The sequence below is a fragment of the Monodelphis domestica genome, chromosome 6, assembly GCF_027887165.1.
Source record: "Monodelphis domestica isolate mMonDom1 chromosome 6, mMonDom1.pri, whole genome shotgun sequence".
In the NCBI taxonomy this organism is placed as follows: Eukaryota; Metazoa; Chordata; class Mammalia; order Didelphimorphia; family Didelphidae; genus Monodelphis; species Monodelphis domestica.
In genome coordinates, this window is record NC_077232.1 from 182,285,471 (window position 1) to 182,308,595 (window position 23,125).

The window sequence follows — 23,125 nt, forward strand, 5'->3', positions numbered from 1 at the left end:
TCAAAGAACTTAGTCTAACCGCCCGTAGAAGAAAATCCAAGTTGATGAAGCATGTCTATCGCTCAAAATATACCACATAGTTGGATAACCTCTTGAGCTTTTCCCTCACTACACACATTTGTCTGTATGCATTTGTGTGCATATGTGTATCTGTGTTTATGAATGCAGGACATAGGATTTAATAAGATAATGGTAAATTATATATGATATATTTTGATGAGGAAAACTTAGATGCTATTTAAATTTTAACCGGATTCACTTTTTTCTTTCAGTAAGGTTCCTTTAAAACTCAACCAGTCAATGAATTTTTCTAAATAACGAACTGAACAATTTTTATGAATGGATTAAATTTCTGGGAGAAGTTTGGGGCCTTTAAAGGAATATCTTTTTCTTGAAGGCAATCTAGCCTAATCTCCCACTCCAATTTTATTTTGGGCTCAACTCATTGTCAATTTGTTCAGCTATACATACATTCATACATGATGATACATGCATGCACACACAATGTAGATGAAAACTATATTTACTTGTTAGTAATATATAATTAATATAAATCACAATATATAAGTAATACATATGAAAGAATTGGTATAACAACCAAATGTCCATTACTTAATAGGGTATCACTAATCAAAAGATAGAGATAATTAAATTAGAGAAATGTTAATGTTTGTAGCTTTGATATTTTAAGTAAACAAAATTCCAACTTTTTTATGGACATTATTAGATTGAGGCCTAATTCAGAACTATTAATAACCAATTATGCATTTACTAGTGAATCTATTCATTTCCTCCTCCACCCCTAACGTATACCCCATACTGATATTTTTTAAAGATAGAAATTAAAATAGTTTAGAAACTCCCAAGGGGGAAAAAAGAAAACTCCTAGAAGTCCTTGAAGCCACTTTGTAAGAAAACATTTTTTTTCTGCATTTGTTCCTCATTTATTTGCTTCCTTGGAAGTTCTAGATTAAGGTAGGTTAAGGTAAAATTTTGTCTACTACTGAGGTGCATTAACTAGATGACCCTTGTGATGTCTCCTTACTGGATACAGGGTCACTGCTAAAGAAATAACCCCTAACTGCCTAGAGTCAGAGAAGGCTGTTGTTACAGTCAAGTAAAAATAGGTCTAAACCAAAATAAAACAAAACATGATTGAGTAACAAATTTTATTTATAATTCTGGTTTCTATTTTTCATTTGCTATTATGACTTGGGTAACTCAGAAAACAATATAGCACAGAGTCTAAACAACTTCCTAGGAAGAACTTGCCATTTCAATTTTCAAAACATACTTGACAAACTTCTTTTAGAATTATAGAAAAAGTACAAGCAGGAATATAACAAAAGTCCAATGAAAGAAACCCATTTTTTTCTTTTTAAACAAAAATGAAATTCCCAATTAAATATCTTTTAATTTTTAGTCAACCCTTGTAATCTTGCTATTCCACTTTGCCCTTCGATGTTGAAGTGTAGGCACTGAAAAAGGAGTCCCTCTGAATCCAAAGAGAAAGATGGAAGTAAAAGCTGGTAGTATAAAGCAGTAATATCAAAATCAAATGGAAACGGAGGCTATTAAACCATTTAGAAGGATTCATGTGGGTCACATATTGACTTATAAAATTAAATATTCGTATTCTTTGCTTGATTGATTTTTAATAAGTACTTCCCAATTAAATTTTAATCCAGTTTGGGCCATGGCACTGTTGTGGGCTGTGTTTGACCTTTTGGACTAAAGAAGTAGGATAGAAATGTGCTTATTTTACAACTCGTGGGTTGCTAAAGAAGCCCTTTCTAAAATTTTTGCCCATAAACTACCTTAATATCAATAAGACAAACACTAAAAAAAGGAAAAAATGATACAATTATAAATAAAAACAACTACAGCATAATCAAAAGTTTGATTCACTATCTTCAAAGAGAAAAATCCTACTCCTTTTCCTTCTTACCTGCTTATGTTTTAAAAGCAGGCATGTTTTGATTTAAAGCACATACTACTAAAATAATCATTGAGATCATAATGTTCAATGTTCTTATATAGGTACTACTGCATGAATGGTCAGTATCTTTAATCAACAACTAATTGATGGTATTTTGGGTAATGAGAATTCCACCCTGAAGTGATGGTTGCCCACAAATAACACATAAAAAATGTGACAGTGACTCAATGCCAATTGTGCATTATTCCCTCTTGGATGGAGCCAGTTTTATGCTATGTTTTTCAAGCTGCTAGACCATATTGTTCTATGTTACATACTACATAAAACATTTTTGCTGCCAACTCTTATGACTGAGGGGAGATGCTGCAGGCTCTTAGCTCGCCCCTTGGAGAATATCAGTTATTTAATATGATTCTTTAATCCTCAGAATTAGCCATACAAACCTCCCCTCAAACCCTGGATGCCAGTATACCCCATTCGTGATACAATTGGCTCAGAGAAACTGTACTATTGGGATGTACTTTATTCCACTTATATAATCCAGTGCTATAATTATATCTGGAATGTCAGCTTATGACGTTGGGTCATCCATCTTTCAGAGTAACCCATAAAAGTCTGGTTAAACTCCACAACTATGATACTGACGACAGTCTATGTCTCAGAAATGTAAACTAAGGTGGGGAGCACTACAGCACAAACTGCTCAAACCTCATTTTACAAAGGAGAGAATGGGGTGCCTGCAGGGGGTAAGTGGCAGCAGTAGCTGTTTAGCAAGATACCGGGATTGGGCATATAATATCTAACATAGTGGCTAGAGGGGGTGCAGGTCTGAAATCAGGAAGGCTCTTTTCCCCAAGTTCAAATTTGGCCTCAAGCACTTTCTGGCTGGGTGACCCTAAGCAAGTCCCTTAACTCTGTTTGCCTCAGTTTCCTCCTCTATAAAATGAGCCGGAGAAGGAAATGGCAAACTATTCCAGGATCTCTGCCAAGAAAATCCCAAATGGGGTCATAAAAGTCAGACACAACTGAAACAATGTAACAACATAACTTTTTGCATGGAGAGTCTAACCAAAAAGAAGGAACCTAACAATTGCTGTGTATTACTGTAAATGAAAATCCCATAAGCACTGAATCATTAAAATTCAGATCTGAAATAACTATCATTAGTATAAAGGGATAGGTTTCAAAGTATAAAGGGTTAGGCTTCAAAGTACCACTGACCGAACATATTCTGGCATAACCCAACCAATGCCAGGACCCGAATCCTAGCCTTTGAGGGTAATGTTCAATATTGTTGAAAAGCAGATGATATATGGGGGGCAACAATGTGGCTCAATGGATAGAGTCAGGCCTGGAGAAGGGAACCTGGGTTCAAATCTGGCCCCAGACACTTCCTCATTGGGTGAACCTGGGCAAGTCATTAAACCCCCATTTCCTAGCCCTTACTACTCTTTTGCCTTAGAACTAATACACAGTATTCATTCTAAGATGGAAGGTAAGGGTTTTTTACAAAAAGAAAAAGAAAAGAATAGCAGACAATACATGAGAGTGGTCAAAGAATGCAGTCTTGTTTCAAGATGCATTGGGAAGAAAATTGTAGTTGACATCCCTTCCTACCTACAACAACTCTGGCCACCACGCAGGCACTCTTCTGTAGCGTTTGCTACTCAACAGCCTCACTGACAAATGTCTTGTTGGCCAAGTTCAAGGAAATCATAATGCTCTTCTCAGTCCTGTGTCTCTACAACGGATGTTCCCCCAAAACATGCCATCATCAAACCGTCAGCCTTTTGCACTCTCCTAATCCTCTGAGCAAAAAGTTGCCAAATCTCCTCTGTCTGAGCAATCTACAGTCTCCCTCTATTACACTTTACACAGTCGGGCACACTGTCTCTAACATCTCAGCAAAGCTATGCTGAAAAGCACAGCACAGAGTAAACGCTTAAAAAAGGGCTGTTGTCTGCCTGGCTACAGTTTTAGGACTGCTGTTGTCAAAGAAAGGATGCTTGAGTTTGGGACTGGCATGGCACGGTGGATAGAAGGTGGTCTTGAGATCAGGGATGGCTGGGCTGAAGTCTGGCCTGCAACATATATTAGTAGGCTATGTGTCCCTGGAAAAGTCACTGGACATCTCAGGCTCTAGGAAACTCAGAGACCACAAGTATATAGAAGATACGTACCCACTGGTATTGGCAGACCTTCCCTTACTTGACAGTTCTCTATACCAATAAAATCACTGGTCTAGTCCTTACTGTATAACTATTTTTAACTGATCCTTTTCTAAAGAAGTTACTAAAGCTAAATACATTTAGAACTGAATGCAGAGGTCTCTAGAAAACAAAACAATTAACCTACTGGTTCAGTAAGGTAGGAAGAGAGAACTTGAAGAGGGACAGATTTCCTTTTTTAAGGAATTAAAATAAAAAAAGAACCAGTAGGATAAAGAAAGTCTTTGGTGGTGGTTATCGGAATTGGTGGGGAAAATCATGAATATTTTTCCAAATAAGGAACAAAAATCATAAAGGTATGTTAAGAAGCACTGAAATTTATTTTAAGGCCCCAAATTTAGTCTCAACTTAGAAAAGTAGCTTTTATGCATAATTCCTAGAAGATTCATAGATGCTAAAAAATTGTCTCTCTCTCACACACATACACACACCATCTGTGCTCCAAGTAACTAGAAAACTATTTCTATTGTTATACTTTTAAACTATATGCGTATATGTATGTATATATACAAAGCTATTTAAAAATGAATAACTGAGACATATCATACTTTTGAAATTTGAATATATACTTAATAGGATAATATGATAATGAATTCAGTGATGGAAGGGACCCCAGAGGTCAACTACTCCAGACTTTCTCTTTTACAGATGAGGGAACTGAGTCTCCAAAAGGTAAGTAATTTATATGCATATATTAGGCATACTTAGAGGGCCATGGAGAAGCAACTAATATAAATGTGATATCAGGCTTCTACAACTGGTTATTATGAGCAAATTATTTTCCACATGACCCTGGTATTTGTATACTGACTGACAAATGTGTATCCTTATTGAATGACAGAATCTCAGAATCCGGGGATTCAAACCCAGTTCTGGAGAGGGTCCTGTCTACCATATAACAAAACCTGGTGATCGAGCCTATCTTTGAAGATGATTTGAGTTATAAAAATTAATTACAGAACTATAGGAAAAAAGAGGTTGGGGGGGCAAAGTAAATATCAATAATTTAAATTAGATGATTGAGCTAAGCCAGACAAAGGAGGGTTAAACATACACAAAATTTGGTATCCATTAAACTAAAGTGGGAATGAGACAAAAGATAGACAGGGAAAGAGGGATGGGGGAGAGTAGAGAAGACATTCTAGGAGGGATTAGTTCATAAGAAAAACAAACTCCAGCATTAGATGGTAGATCATGAAAAATGGGAGGAATTAAAGAAAACAAAAAGAAAGGATAAGAACCTGTGACTGAACACTGGGTGAGGGGAAGACTAATGGTGGAGTGGAATATCAGATTACATGAAAAAAAGATGAATGAGACTAAGAATGTTCCTCTCTCATCACTCCTCTTCTTTTTGAAATAAGGACACGGTTTTGAACTAGGGATGACATATTTTTTTACATACTCTGCCCTGATTAGAACACATAATTGAAAAATAGTGGATCAGTGATTTAATTTTCTTAGCCTCAGTAACATCATCTGTAAAAGGGGTTACCAGTATAGACACTATCCACCTTGAAGAGTTGTTCTGAGAGAATCAAAATTAATTTTGAAAAAGGTCACATTTCTATAGTGCTCTCTTTGTTCAACTAGATTTTGCCCCTAAAAGGCAGACTGGCCATGTCTTTAATTATAATTCTACCTTTTCCAGTGTCTATGAAAGAGAAGATATTATATCTAATCGTAGAAATCCACTCATTGTTGACTGGGTGAAGGAAATATTCTGAGTATGATTAGAAGTAAAATTAATTTAAATAGTAATTTTTATTTTGAAATTCCTTCAATTTTGAGTTTTATTGTATTTTAATGAATTTATATTGTGAAATACCTTGAAACTAAATAATTTTACTTAACATACCTAACAACTATATAGAAGAATAGCTGTGGAACCATTGAATTGAAAAAAAAAAAGTGATAGATTTAATCTGTGTTTAATCTTGACTGTAAACTCCTTGAAGACATGATTACATTTTCATCTTTGACACTTTGTGCCCCTAGGACATTTGTGACATTTAAAATGGTTTATTAGTTGTAATGACCATAATAAAAGCCAGAATGCTTACCAGTTATATTTAAAGTCATTACTTATGAAGACATTTATTTAAAGCTGGTGAGTTTTTTTGGGATGAATCATGGGTGTCAAATAAAAGCTAATTTCCAAGGACAAATTTATAAAGATGTGTAGGTTGGGAATGAAAATGTAGAATACATTAGCTTATAACAGCTTTCTAGGATACTCTTCCCCCATAAGGAAGCATATACCACATGCTAATTAGTGGTTTCCTTTTAAAATCAAAATAAAACTTTTTTGGATAAGGAATTTGAATGAAAAATTGCTAAGAAAAAAAGATTATTTCCTCATTTGCTATTTCACAAAAAGTAGTGAAAATGACATGGTGATTTGACCATTTCTATTTTTAATATGTCAAATAGCCTATGAACTTTCATTAATCCCAGGAGAGACTGACTTCTGACAGTTTTTTAAAATGAATGTGCAATGCAAAGGAATTTTTAGCACTAACCAAAGAAATAATACTTCTATTCGTAGTCAGTATCTACAAGGACCTTGATATGTTCCTTCAATTTATCTTTCCATATTTACTCAACATTCTCATTGTTACACTGATTTATTGGATGTTTTGAAGAATATTCTAACTTGTATGCAGATATAGGTATTGGCATCTCTTTTACCTCTTACTTCCCCCTCTCCTCCTCTCTTAGATAAGGAAAGAAGGTCTCATGTATCAGTAAGAAGTAGAGAAAAGTAACAGCACCAGCCACCCATTTTCTGGGACCACATTCCTCCTCCATCTGGGTCGCTACCTCTCTTTTATCTGGCTTTTCTGTTCCAACTAATTTAAACATATGAATGATAACTATTTAGCAATATAACTTGGTTATCAAGATAGTGAAAATGGATTTGATTGACCCAGGTGAGACTTTTTTCAGTTATGTACAATAGAGGAGATTATATTCTACTGCTTCTCTCTCTCTCTCTCTCTCTCTCTCTCTCTCTCTCTGCTGAAGGACTTCCACTTGGAGCTCCTCCTAATGAGTTTCTTCTTACTATTTTAGGTAAAAATTTCAGAGATGAAATGCTATAATTTCTTCAATTTGAGAATCTTAGAGTTGAAAGGGACTGCATGGATCATCTAGTTCAATCCAGAGAATGAAGAGGGATATCTTTGGAAATATTTCCTACAATTAGGTGGTTATTCTGTATTTCTTTGAGGGCCTTCAGAAAAATCAATACCTCTCCAAGATATTCTAGTCTATTTTGACAACTTTGAGCAACTATTATAACAGTAGTAAAAATAACAATTATGACAAAAAGCTAACAATTTCTTCTTCAGTTGTTCAGATTTTTTTTAGAAGTTAAGATTTAAATGAATTTCAATAAAAATTCCTTGAGGAAATAAAAATGAAACTTACACCTGGAATTTAGAGGAATAGATAGTTATAAGAGGCAAACTACCAATTGGAAATAATGAATATATTTATTGTGGTACAAAATATGCAGTTAAACTTTATACTAGAAAAATCTTGCAATTCAACACCCCAAAACAAAAAAACCTAAAACAACTGTAACTGTTAGTTATGTAATGATGTTGCTCCAACAGTATCATTCCAATAAATGAGTAAAGCAGGGATTCAACAGTTCAACCAATTATATTGGCAGATAAAAAAGGGTAGGAAACTATTCTTTTTTCTAACTCTATACATTATGGAACTAAAATAAAATCATACAAATGAACATTTTTTGTTTTGCTTAAAACACTTAAGTAGTACCAATTTGTCTCACCCCTCCCCTGCCAAAGAAGATAAGGAGATTGGGCTGGATTGCTCCTGGAATAATGCAAAATTCTTTTAATGATCACAAACTTTTTCCAGAAACAAAGAAAGTCCACTTTTAAAAATCATTAACATTCTTCACGTCTTAAAGAATAGGTGCAAGATTTGGAACACTACAATTTCCAAAGAACTGAAAATGAGTAACTCACAAGGTGTATGGTGGGTGTTAACACACTGCATTGTTTGCAAACATGTATATATGATCAGAAAAAGATGGTCTGGTGATGTTTGGAAATGTGAGGGATAACTGAAGGACAGTCCATGTTAACTTCACTGCCTTCCTTAAGTTGTCAAGAGAAAAGTGAGAAAGGTCCATAAGTTGTTGAGAAGATTTTCTATGTTGAATTTTCGAGGCCCTGGATAAAAACCACACAAAATAAGGTGGTAGGAATACCATATGATAGTAGGATGCTGCTATGGCCAAGTTTCCCAAAATGGCAAGTGTTGAGAAATTTCCTTTTCATGTGCCACGTTTAGAAGAGCTTGCTGGAGGTAAGTCCAAACATTTGTGGCAGCTTTGGGGTTTTTGACTAATTTAGGAAAATATAACTATAAAAGCTGTTATTTACATGATTTTTTTGTCTTTTCAATCATGAGTTCTTAAAAGTACTGAAGTATACGTATATTTTTCTTCATTTTCAATTAAAAATGACTATTTTTCACTTCAAAAAAATAATAAACCTAGCTTGGGATATAGAGCCAACCAAAAAAAGAAATATTAATATAACAAAATCCCACCTTTATAGAACATAATTTTAAACCAAGATACAAGTTTTATTGAGAGAAAGTAACTATGTTAATCACAGTTTCAAGTCTATCAATTCAGATAATTCAATTCAGATGATCTTGTCCCCTTCCCAGATGGAGTTCTTATCTCCTTTCTTATAAACTTGCCAAATTACATTAAATATAATAGTATATATGATCACAATTTTTTATTTGAATCCAGCCTTGTAAGATCACTGAGGATTGGAAACCTGTCTTATTATTTTTATACTTTCTTTAGTTTTCATTGGTGTTTTCTTTGATGTATGGGGTGCTCAGGGAGGGGTAGTATCTCTGGTATGGAAGGCTTGTCGTGCCCTCCTAGGGCAGCTCTCCAGCCTCTGACCCCCACCTGACACCCAGCTCTCACTTGTGGCTCCCAGTAGCTGCTAGCATGCGGCAGCGGCCACACCCCGGGCAACGGCTTCGACAGGCCGGCTAAACCCTGTGAGGGTAGCCATCAGGTCGTGGACCCCTGGTGAACCAGGGCTTTGCTCACCCAGCATGTGAAGACTGCTTCGGCGGAACAGACGGAAGAAACCAATAAAAGGGTTCAACGGCTGAGATGGCGACGCAGCAAAGCACTGTGGAGTGCTCAGGGTGTGTTGGAGCACAAAGGACAACATGGCCATCCAATGCAGCTGAGGAAGTCTCCAGGTGTAACGACTTTTCGTGCCACTGGACCCAGGCGAGAGAGTGGGACTGTCTCTGTGCATCGACTTTTCCACTTAAATCTCCTTCACATACAAGTGTCTTTGTGCACACTCATCTATACACCATAGATGAAAACGCACAAAGACAATCGTCATCCTCGGTTACCGAGAGACTACCACTACTACTAGTAGGATGCTGCCCTATATCCTATCTGAGGAAATCACCAAATCAGTGAGGAAATAGATCTTCTAAAGTATTTACAAGGGCTTTCTAGTCTAATGTGTTACAATATCATAAAACTGGTAGAACAAAACAGAAGAGAAAATGAAAAATTTACAAGTAGGCAACCAAATGGTTTAGAAGGTTTGAAATATTTTAGAATGACATAAGATGAGTGTTCTTTCTTGTATTTTATCTAAGTGCTCAATAAGTTCTAGTTATGATATTCTCAATCTGTATAATATTTTCCAATTTTTAAATTACTTTTGCATACACAATATAATTTAATTCTCAACAGAGAACCACGAAATAATTAAGGCAAATATGTTCATGTCTATATTATAGGTCAAATAGTGACTTGCTTAAGGCAACAGAGTGGACTCATCTAATCCTTGTGACTGATCTAGAGCTCTTCTTTATATATTAAATTCACTTCTTGAAGATGAGAATGGAAAAATCTACCAAAAGACTCAACCCTTTTCACCTAAGTGAGCTAGCCTTTTTAGATTTTAAAGTAAAAATAAATGAGCATACAATAAGATGCAAATTTCCCAAGCTAATTAATGTTTAATTTCTCATTAGTATTTACATTTATTCTGTTTAATTTCCTAATGTAATCTATTTTATGGCTCTAAATTTAAATGGAAGAGATGAAACTAACTGTGATCTATTTTTTCACTTGCAAATTAGACCAATTTGAGAAATAAGAAAGATTATTAAAAAAACGTTGTATGAAAAAGAACTTTTGCTGAAATAAATCTTGAACAGATATTTAAAAATTCTAGACATTAGTGGTCTTCCTTCTCTGCCCTTCTACCCTCGACCTAATTATGGCAATTCCATGATGATAATTTCTGAGGATTTTGCAGGGGAAACCTTTAAAGGATGTTCTAAGAAAAGACAATGGGCAGAGTCCTGCCAGCAATTTCATTTTTCCTAAGATACAAGGACACTTTGCCAGAAGTTGCTGACCTGACCAACAAAGAGGAAGTGGTAGTTCAAATGGATATAATGGCTACCTTGGGAGAAATTGAGATTCATGGCATAGAATTTATATTAAGAGATATATCAGACAAGGTCTGATATGTATCCTAGGCTTTAGGAGATGAGATCACAAACTGAGAAGAAAAAAATATACACGATAACACAGTACAAGTGCCTAACAGAAAAGCTAGTTCTGTTGATGACATAATTTCAAATTATTTTAATAAAAAAAGGGAGGAGACATATAAAGGATGATGTAGAATGTCCTTTTCTGAGTTCAGATATTTGGGTATTGAAATCATAGTTATTTCCAAACTGCTGTGGAAAAGTCAAGTTTGGAATAAGACAAAGCTTGCCAAAAAAAAAAAAACTGCTAAGGACAACAACAAAGAGCCTTTAAAAAGTCATATTGATAATGAGTTAAATAATGAGAGGTTGGGCCCACTCCTTGGATATAAGAAAATAGTCTATTTATATTGGCAAAGTAGAGACTTGGTGCCATTAAAAGTGTAAATAAGGCGTTTTCCAGTTTGGAAAAACAAATAAGTCTATAAACTGGAGTTAATGCCTTTAGTACCTATGTAGTATCTTGATCTTTCAGCGATTTGTCTGATTTCTCTCTCTTCTGATTAATAGTAGATTAAACAATATTGACAAAGCTAATATACAAAGCAAAAAAGGGGAAGAGATACCTAAAATATTTTAGCTCACAACTTTCTGATAAACATTTTAGGACATGAAGGCAATTCTGAATCCCAACCTCATTTCCCACTCCCCTGATCTGTGAGCAGAAGCATGAAACTCACTGGTACTGCTTCCTAAGTCATGGAAAATAAGGCTGGGCAGAGAATATCTATCACTTCTAATAGTGACCATTTTGTTTATTTATTTCTAGCAGTTTGATTTCATTTTTTTCAAATCTTTTCAGATTCATTTGGGCATTTCTTAAGTAGAATTCTCAGGAAACCTGGGTTTTAGGGATTAATCTCTATGACTTTTGTCATCACTTTGCACTGATTTTCTGCAAGTAGAAAATGAAGAAGTTGGACTAGATGACCTCTGAATTCCCTTCCAGCCCTACAATCTTAATTCCATAAACATTTATTATTAATGTAAAATGTCTTTATATGGATTTAGGAGTTCCTACTGAGGATTCATAACCCATCTACTTCAATCTATGTGGGAGAGATCTTGTAAAAAAGTCTATAAGCTGGCATTTTGTTTGGTCCAGTCAAATACTGTTTCACAGTCAACAAGCAAAAGATACAGTTGGATCTTATATCTTGAGATCTTTCAGATCACTGTGAAATTGTCAAGATGTCCATTGCTGACTATCACTAGTAAAATATTGCTTTTTCCCCATTAACATTTTCATTTAGGTCATCCTTGACTCTTTTATAAATAATTCTCCAATATTTTGTATAGATAAGATATACACACCTGATCAATAGTTATTAATGTTTCTTAGGCTTTTTTCCCTATACTATGATTTGTATTTATAAAAATAAACTCAAAATTATCAATAATAATAATAATGAGAAAACAATAAAAGCAGACAATTGAGTCAAATTAATTTTTAATTATCCAAAGAGATAACTAAAAATCAAATTGGACAACAGCCAATAGAAATGACAAACATCAACTATAACTTCATCCAGAAGTTTAATCAGTGTAAATTAATTGCTACAATATTGAACCCATGCTTTAGTCACTAAATAACTTACTTGATGGCTGACAACAGTAACATTAAATTAGATCATAAATTCATTTGTAAAATCTTTACCTAGAAAGATGATAGAAGACAATGAACAGTAGCATCTTCTAAAACTAAGCAAAGCAGTGAAGGAAAAAACCTGGTTAAAGGAATAAGACAGCAAGTCAACAAAGTCATCTTAAGGGCTTTCAAGGATGAAGAAGGAAGGGCTCCAAATTGAAGAAAAATGGGAAAGATTTAACAAACTGTTTTATCCCTTAGGGACACCACACTTAGATCCTAATATCACACACAGGTCCAGATGTGCAAATAGAGAAAATAGAAATGGCACCCCCCAAAAAAAAGACAAAGATGAGAAAAACAGCCAGATTAGGCTAAATTAGAGATGAGATGTGTGCTAAAGGCAACACAATTGTCAGAACATTAAGGGACCAATATATGTGGTATCTGAAGAAGGCATGGAAAACATTTTGAACCTTATCTCACTACTGGGTTATATATCAATCAAGAAACTAGCTTTGTTTCAAAAAGATTATATTCTTTGAGAGAGAACAGTATGTATTCAAATAACTATAAGGAAAATGGAGGCAGGGGAAAACACTAACAATTGTAGGACTCAGGGAATGCTTCATAGAGGAAGTGATAACTGAGATGAACCCTATAGGAGGACAAAGACTGAGAAAGGGAAATTGCTGAGGCCTGTATTCCAGGCATGAAGATTCTGCTGGTAAGTAAATGACTGATCATTTGCATGGTTAGTTTTTATATTACTTTTTTGCATTATTTTCATGATCTTAAAACTAATATTGCAAATTAGTCTAAATTATTTAAAAGGATTAAAAAACACTTCAAAACCTCTTTTCCCTTGATTTAAAATAGCAATTGTTCTTATGATGTTCCTCTTGATAATCTCCTTTGGGCAAATCTTCCCAGAAAGTTATATCACAAATTACATGAAACACCACTATTGGTTGTACTCTTTATTTTTAATAGAAGGTTAGTTTCCATTTTTAGGTATATCAAATCTTGAAGGAATATGTTTGGAAAAAAGTTCTGATTTGTATTAATATATTATTCAAATTTTCTAATTTTGCATTTGGAGATGGATAGTTTACAATTCTCCTGTATAAAAGTCACATTTCCTACTTTGTATTCTATTCTAGCGACTTTTAAAGCATAACTACTCTCTGATTTTATTTAAGTTCACAAGCTTCAGGGAGAGGGGTTTAGGAAAGAGGAAACTAAGTAAAGAATCGGGCCTATTCACAAAAATCACTATACTTGTTTTTTTAAACACCCACATATACCACAGACTACTGAAAGGTTTCCTTAAGTGAATTTTAAGATAAGAAAATATGTCTCTGACTTTCTTTAAAGTATGGAAGGAGGTTTCTCCCTAGAGACCAGCCTATGCTTTCTCTTACTTGAATGATCCCATATATGCATTTCACCAAATAGTGGCCACAACCGCCAGTTCAGGGAGACACAGAGGGGGGTACTTTTACTTTGGTTAATGTATTTCTGTTAAGATGCTGTTTTGCTTATGGTACTTACTCTTTAGTCTCTGATGATTCTTTTTTGCATGTTCAGGTTTAAGGACCAGTTCTGTATAAGCTTCTTAAGAGGTAAAACTACTGATTCAGTTATTCAAAAATATATATTAAGTGCCACACACACTATTTGATTCTGGTCAAGATAAGACATGTTCTCTGCCCTTTATAGGAGTTACAGTCTAGCAGAAAGATAAGACATTTATATAGGTCGCCATAATAAACAGCAATACATAACAAGTATATTTGAGAGGTGCAAAGTAATATTACATTGAGTCTAATAATCAAAAAAGAAAATATTTGTAAAAGCACTTTAACATGGTGCCTGGCCCATAGTGGGCACTTAATAAGTGCTTATCCTCTCCCCTCTCCTCTCCTCTCTTCTCTTCTCTTGTCCCTTCCCTAAGCAAGGAAGCAGAAAAAAGTTCAGAGAAGGTCCCATGGAGGAGACAGGGATTGGAGTCAGACTTTAAAGAATTGATAGAAATGCGGGGTGAGAAGGGCTGGGGAGGAAGGGAAATTCTAGGATGGGGAAGAGCATGAGAGAAAGAACAAAGAAGAGAAGCACGTACAATCTGCAACACTGGTTTACTTTGGCTCACGTAGAGAAATCACAGTAGATATTAAAGAGGATGGAGACATGGCGGGTGTCAGACTGAAGGGCTTTTACTCATCAAAATGCAATGCTTAACTCTTCAATGAGGCCCAAGGAAGACGTAAGTATAGTTCTCATTAGAAACACTAATGTCATCCTAAGGCAGGGGTCTTAACCTGGAGTCTGTCAATTTTATTTTTAATTTTTGGAAATATTCTTAATAACACATTTCAGTATAATTGGTCTTCTTTAAAATCCTAAGTATTTTGTTTTATGCATTAAATATATTCATCTGAGAAGGGATCCATGGCACAGAAATGGTTATCTGCCACAGCTTTAAAGTCTACATTCAATAAATGTTCATTACAATAAGTGGTTATTAGATATCTATAGTTGTATGATTAAATAAGTTTTATAATATTAGCATATGCTCTTCCTTTCTCTTCTCTAAGCTTTCCTCTTCCTCACTAATCGAGAGGCAAGGAGATGGGAGGTCCTGGGTTCAACTCTGGCTTCAACTATGTGACCTTGGACAAAGCCATTTAACCCCTCTGTCCGGCCCTTATTGATCTTCTGTCTTGGAGTGGATACTCAGTACCAGTTCTAAGACTTCTGGCAAGGGTTGTTTTTTTTTTTAGAAAAAAGCATTGAGGATAGATTGTTAAGGAGAATATGTTTTGGATTGGAAGGCAATGGTGGTCACTGGAGAATGGGAGAGCAACAGCCTCTTACTGTATGTGCCACCTACAGAAAGGAAGTTTTACATTCATTTTGTCCTTTCTCTTTTTGTTCCACTAGGAAAGCTATTTTAAAGAAACTACTCAATTCCCATTTCCCTTTGACCTACATCCCAAGGGTGGTGCGAGACCAACTGAAGCACCTTTAAGGAGAGAAGGCAGCTCTGCTCAGTTGAGCTCAGGAGAGACTGGGAGGCAATATTCAAATAAAGGTTTAAGATAGGAATCTGATCTACATTTTAAAAAAAACTATCAAATATTCCATATTAAAGAAACAAACTACTTCTGGCAATTTTCTTCCCACAGGCACAAATTAAAAATAATAAAAGTGAAATAACAAAACATACCATAAGCATTTTGCAAAGTAACTCTCACCTACAAAAGAACTGCTGTCAATAATTGTGACAACTGCATTATTGTCATTAACTTTGGCAAGAGGCAAAGGAGAAACAGGTCTTGCAGCATGATTCAATTTTATTACCTCAGGCATTATACTGGAAGATATCACAATAGAATTAATTTCTCTTATTTTCAGGTTCTAAAATTCTTTTGTATTTTTTATGAAGTTTAAATAGACAGACAGGACCAATAATAAAGCCACAGTGTCTTTTCAAAGAAATATTCTTTCATTTTAAAGACTTAGAACAATTCATGTTCATAGGAATAAATGTATAAAAAATAAATGTAAATATATAAGATAAATACATAAATATTTATTCAAAATATAAAATATTGGGGGCAGTTGGGTGGCTCAGTGGATTGAGAACCAGGATAGAGGTCCTGGGTTCAAATTTGGCCTCATACACTTCCCAGTTGTGTGACCCTGGGCAAGTCACTTGACCCCCATTGCCTAGCCTTTACCACTCTTCTGCCATAGAACCAATACACAGTATTGACTCCAAGATGGAAGGTAAGCATTTTAAATACATATGCATATATGTATATAAATATTTTCAAAATATGAACATAAAAGGGCATCTTCAGATGAGATGTTTGTCCATTCAAGATATCAGGAGGTATCTTGTATGTAAAATCAGTGGATGGGGAAATTGTCTATTGTCTATTTCACACCCAAATACCCCTAAGAGCCATATCCTGACTTAGAAAACCACAAATCAGCACTATCTATGTTATACTATATTTTTATTTATTTTGTTAAATGGTTCCAGTTATATTTTAATCTGGTTCAGGCCTCAATTGGGAATTTTGCAGGCTGTGAGCTATGAGTTTGACACTTCTGGACTAAACTCTAACATGCAAATGAAAAGGCAGATCATTTATTTCATCCATTGCTACCTATATCTTAAAAACACTAAGAAGGAAGGTTGAATCATACTTGAGAAATTGCTTTCAATGATATCAAGTTGCTTCTTTCTGTTAGAATACCTATTATGATAGCCAATAATCTCTTGGTAGTGCTGTAGAGCTATGAATTTAATAACCTAATAACATATAAACAAGTCACCTCTCTTTGCCTCAGTTTCCTCAACTGCAAAAGGGGGACAATAATAGCCTCTACCCTCCAGGGTTGTTGTGGTGACTAAATAAGGTATCTGTAAAAATGTACTTGGCATAGTGCCTGACATATAGCAGGTATTATAGAAATGCTAGTTATGATTATTGTGGTGGTTGTTATATTTAACCAGCTAAGATTTGGTCACAAGATTTAACATAAAAGATATCACTAATGACATGAATAACCAGAAAGGGAGGTGGGCTAATCACAAAATGAGATCATAGACTGTATAACATAACAACTGTATAATAATAATAATAACGATTATTATTATGTTAATAATAAGACAAAGTATTTTACAACTATTATGTATCCTCACAGCAACCTGAAAAGTGAGTGTTGTTATTATCCCGTTTTATGGAATGAGAAACTGAGATGAACAGGAGTTAGAGATTTGCCAAGGGTCACACAAATAGGAAGTGTCTAATGTGGGATTTGAACTCAGATATTTCTAAACTCTAAAATTTGTAGTTTATCTACTGCCAAGATAGACCCTTCAGTGCAATGGGTACTTTCTCTCTGAAAGACTTAAGGAATCCAAAGAATTTCATGGAAAAGAAGAAATGGATGGATTTCCATTTATCTTGGTATAAAAAAAAATTCTGATAGGTGAGATGATTTTTTTCCCTTCAAGACATTAAATGATTGAAGTGCAGAGTACTGCTGACTGCAAAGTTTCTGCCCAAAGTTTATATTTAAATCAAATTTACATGGTAAATTGTTTCCTGAACTCGACATTCCATCCTTTAAGCTTGCATTTTTGTAGACATTGTTTCCCTTGGCCAATACATGTTGCCCCCTCACCTCTGCCTCCTAGATCCTTCATTATCCAGCTTTGATACCACTTTTTATGGGAAGCCTTTCTGGATCCCTATAAGTTTTATTATTTTTTCTTTTAAAATTATCTTATATTTACTTATCTCTACAAAAATTATATATGAGTTCCTTTAAGACAGTAACTACTCAATTTTTTTTTGTTTCTATTTCAGACGTAGAAAAATGCTTTCCATACAAAAAAGTTTCAAAAAATAGTTTCAAAATAAATAGACCAGGAAAGTCACAAGGTGTAAGTTCTGCTGTTTTTTTGTCACCTTCATATTAGGTATAACTTTTTCTGAGCTAGTTGTGTGACCATAGGGTAATTTCTCAATTTTCAATTGTTATATCCTTTACCACTTTTTAAAAATTCTTTATGAAGAGCACATTGGAATAGATACTATTTAAAGCCCTCGTCTAGTTCTAAATCCTTTGATTATAGGATGGTTTAAAAAATAAAACAGAAACCTCATACCTAGTAAATATATGGATTAAAAGTCATCAGACTATGATAGAGATAAGAAAAATACTTTCTCAGAAATTAATTTCTATGTAGCTCATTTCCCATTCTCCATTTTTAATCATAGGGTCAAATGAAACCCTTTCTAGTAAAACCTTTTACCCAAACCACAAAACCTAAGCCATGTAAAGCAACCAACATCAAATTACATGAATTTTAAATCAAACACTAATCCAAACCTCACTTAAAGCTAACTGAAAATGCAAGTTAAAAATCAACCTGTACATTATAGCTGCCATTGATACAATTTGGAAAAAGTAATTCTTAAAATGTGTTTTATGCACTGTAGAGGTCTTGTGCTATACATGTGTTTGCATTTCTACAAGTAATATATGTATGTGTACTTTAAAAAAACTTTACTGGCTTAATTCAGACCATATGAGTTCAAAAAATAGGCTTAGTGTTCATATTATAAATAGTGGTAATGTCACTGTGCCAAATAGATCTTAAAACTGCCAATCATTTATACTATAACCCCTCACTCTACACATTTAAAAAAAATATAAAACATTTATTTCCTCAAAATGATTTAGAATTTATAAAGGATTATTCAGCATTTATATACTTTTGTGTACCTTAAATAGAGGACTGGGAAAGTCTGAGATGCTCTAGATGATTCTGATTCATTTTCTTATTAAAATTAAAATGTACAATTGATACTCACCACCTAAATTCATTCCAGCTTGTAGACATTTCTGAAGTCTGCAGGCAGGACAATTCTTCCTTCGAATTTTGTCAATAATACAATCATTTCTTCCAGCACATAGGTAATTGTGTTGCCCTGAATTAAGAAAAAAGATCATGAAAATAAATTTTTAAAGAATTCAATTAAGTTTATTAAAATGCATAATTTCCACTTTTAATCAGAAATCAGTTCAATTCAATTCAAACTATGAAAACTCTTTTCTATTAGATATTATAATCTCAATACCTGAAAATTCTTGCTAAAATAAGAAATAATATAAGGAGCATCCTTTTTATCCATCATATGATCTCCAAAGGAACTTTGGAGACCCAGTAGCCAAAGCACTAGAACTAGAGATAGGAAGATATGAGATCAAATCCAGTCTCAGACATTTATTAGCTGTATAACCCTGAACAATGATTCAATCTATCTCCCTCAGTTTCTTCATTTATAAAATATGGATAATAATAGCCTATCTCCAAAGGCAGTTATGAGGATAAAAGAAGATGCTATTTGTAAAGATCCTTGCAAAACTTTAAAAAAACATGATGTAAGTTCTACCTGTTATTATCAATTTATTTTAACAACCATAACAGTTTAATGTGGACATAAGAGAAGACTTTTATCATTTCAGTTTTTAATGATAATATGAATAGCAATAATTCTTAAGTATCATAGAAATTCAGATGTAAATGAGACCTAGATGCTCAAAGTTGGATCTCCAGAATGCTGTACTGATTCTTTAAGGCCACCACTAAATAAATGTTTTTGGATCTTTTAACAATATAAACGAATACCTATCTGTATTATATAAAACTATATGAATATATATTTTATGAAAATAGTTTATAAAAATTTAAATTTATACAATTGATAGGCAACATGGTACAGTGGAAAGAAGAGTATGTAATCAGAGGATAGGAGTTCAAATTTTCACTTTTCAACCTATTAACCTATCTGGGTTTCAGTTTTGTCATCTAACAGGAAGCAGTATTGCCTGACATATCAAACCACCATTACCCTCTTGACCATCAACTCCCCTTGGATCCAGATGGACACAGCCCAGGATTTTAAACCCTAAAGTCTTGGTACGAATAATAATGCTTTCAGCCCAGTGTATGAGCCTATTGTCCTGGTAAGCAATCCTGGTGGAGATGCGGCCAGGAGAAATGTTCTTGCAAGTGCTACTGGCAGAGTTGATAAAAGATTCAGAAAGAAAAGCTTGCCACTGAAGTCCTTGACACTCTTAAATAGTTCCAATACCAGAAGAGATATTTTATCAGGAGAAATGCCATTAAAGAAGAGCCATTAACATCTGCTTTGCAGATGGACCATGGCATTTTCTGATGCGACTTACTGTTGAAATTTTCCACAGATCTATCTCTATTAGAATATATTTGAGTGTCATGGACCTATTGGAAAAAAGTAAAATTTCAGCACAGTTGTATTGGGTATTGCAAATATCTCTGCTAAAAAGAGCTACGACACAGAAGCTGTAAGAACTGAATTAAAGTATATACAATTTAAAAAGGACAGAATTTTAGAGTTGGAAGACTTCATTAGCATCTAATCCAATTCAATGGTCACCATTCTGCTCTCTGTATCCACACAAAGCAAGTTTTTAAACTCTCTTCAAATTATATATGCACCTTAAATCTTTACTTTTACAGTTTATACATTCTCCATACTTTCAACCATTGAAGAATCATCATAATGGGATGGTTACAATTTTCCTTACTCAGTTGACATTTTTTGGACCCAACACCCTTAAAAAATGTGGAAAAATGCTCAACAAGATACTCTAGAAAAGATCAGTTTAGTGAAGAAAAGGGATTACTGCCACACTTTCTTTTTTGATCATCAGATCACACTGTTCACTACTGAGCTTGCAATCAATTAAAATCTGTATATTTTCTAATGAACTGCTCTCTAACCAGTTTTTTTGCATGGTTACCTATTTACTACTATTAAACGTTACTTTTAAAAGTTATCTGGTTTTCACCCAGCAAGATCTGAAGGGAAAAGTCAATAAATAAGAAAACCTTCATTCCTTATAAGGCTGCACTACTGACTAATCCCCACAGGATTTTGTCTATCAATCTTGGCCTTACATCCTCATCGGTCTCCCCTCTTTGGCTCACTGTCATTAGAAAGGAAGCTTTCTGAAGACAAGGATTAGCTTTATTTTTTCTTGTATTTGTACTTCTAATGCTTGGTTCAGTGTCTGTACATAGTAAGTATTTAATAAATGTTTCTTGACTTCTCCTGTTTTATTAAGTCCCTGTTATTTATCAGGCTTATGGGTTAGGTAAACAATTACAGAAGTGAGACAGTCCATGACCTCAAGAAGGTTACAATCTAAGAGGGGAAGATAATACAGATGGGGGAGTGAAGGCCAGGGAAGGAGGATTTGGTCTGGGAACAGGGAATGGGGAATGGATCCATAGAGCAGTCAAAAATCACATCCTTTCCAGAGTAGATAATGGTACTGATGAGCCTCTTTCATTCTTGGTTTAAGAGGTGAAGGAAAGATAGGGGGGAAGGTAAATGATTATGTACAGAGCAGAGGGGAAGGTATTCCTTTCCCTCAAAAACCCTACTTGTGCCATCCTTCAAAACTATACCCACTGTCTTCCAAGTCTGAGTTGACTCTCTTCCCCAAGTGGGAAGAATTACAAACCCTAGAGGGCTATGTGGCCAACAGAAGGTTCTACTGGTACACTTAGAAAGCATATGGTAGTATGAGATTACTCATTTTATTGCTTCGTTAAAGCAAAAATGTGAAAATAGTGATATATGTAGGTATAAATATATGTGTAGTCTGTAGTACAGTATATTTTGATTAAAGCAGTTTGTTTTGGTTTGCTCAAAATAAGGGAAAGATATTTTCAGTGGTAATATAGTGCTCTGGATAAAGCTGTGCTAACCCATGCATACTCTGGCTTCTTCCCCTTTATGATCAATGGTATGGATCTGAGACAGATAAGGGTAGGGATGCCTTTTGCGAAACTGGACTGAGGTTGAGCTAAAAGACATATAGAGGCAGCTTAACCTATAATCAGAGCCTCACTATCATTTTATTTTGACTCCAGGTAGCTGAACTAATTGGCCTCATCTCTGTTGAATAAGAATCCTTCAGTATAATGGTATTACTGATTACAATGGGATTCTACTTGCATCATGTTTGATTTTTTTTTCACCTAATACTTGTGTTAAAAAACCAACCCAGATGGCTCATGAGTTTCAGTAATATTTTTTATGGTGACTTACTAAGAATAGGCTTATCCTGGTGATCATTTTATTGTACAATACTAGACTTTACTTAAAATGATTATTTGACTTCTTCTACACAGCTTCAATACTTCTTGTAGTATTATATGTACTCTGTTCATGCTAAAATGTGGAAGTAATGCTAGATGTAGAGTCAGAGGACTTAGTGATGAAGTCCTATTTCTGTACCACTGGCCAAGTCACTTATCTTCTAAGTCAAGTCTCAGTTTTCTCATGTATAAAATGGAATACCCATATTAGCTCTGCCTTTCTCTCAAAGTTGCCGTGAGGATCAAATGATATAATCAATTAATCAGCAAATATTTATTCAGTATCTACCACATGCCAGCCACTCTGTACATTTTCATTATTGTAATATTTATTGGGAAATATGTGGGTGGATATGAAGAACAGGGAATACGGAAGGTTTGTAGCGGGGAATGGAGGAGTTAAAGGGAGAGAGGGAATATGGTTGCTCCCTGCCGAGAGGCTATTTTTGAACAAAATGAGGTGTCCAAGAAATGAGCCACTTATGATAGCCTGCAGGGATGTCTTCTCTATGGATTGATGATGAAGACACCCCAGAGCAAGTAAACATGGACCCTCCTGAGGGACAAGCCTTTCCCCAGACTTTGGTCGCCCAGCAGGGGTCCAATAAGGACTATTTGTAGTTGGATGACTGAACTGAGGTTCAGCTCCCTCTATGCCCCAGAAAAGATAGTCCTCTTATCTGACTGTGATATTCAAATAAAATAAATTGTAATAACCAGTTTGGATTGGAGAGGTATCAGGTAAAAAGGGAAGAGGGATGTCCCTAAATAATGTTGGAGTCTTTCTCAGCTTTGGAGCTGAGGCCAGGCCTCACAGGCTGGTGGATGGTTTCTCTTATTCCTGTCTATGCTACATCTGTGCTAGTTTTCTTAATTTCAGAATCTTAGTAGTAGACAGCAAGCAACAAGAAAAGTTCTGACCTTCGGAGCTGGTTGGGCCTGTCTCTTCGGGCTGAAGAAAATAGAGGCACTTCTATCCCAAGACTGGGAAGCACAAGCTCCTCCCACTTCCCATGCCAGTAAGGAAGTGC

General features: G+C 34.8%; 1 protein-coding gene across 3 annotated transcripts in view; it reads right to left on the reverse strand.

Moving 5' to 3' along the window:
• NR3C2 (nuclear receptor subfamily 3 group C member 2) overlaps window positions 1-23,125 on the reverse strand; it is a 411,230-nt gene that overhangs the window by 94,196 nt on the left and 293,909 nt on the right. For all 3 annotated transcript variants that reach the window (XM_007496254.3, XM_007496252.3, XM_001366781.4), the window contains exon 4: window positions 18,754-18,870. In XM_007496254.3, coding sequence (XP_007496316.1) covers window positions 18,754-18,870 — 117 coding nt within the window. The remainder of the gene's footprint in view (window positions 1-18,753; window positions 18,871-23,125) is intronic.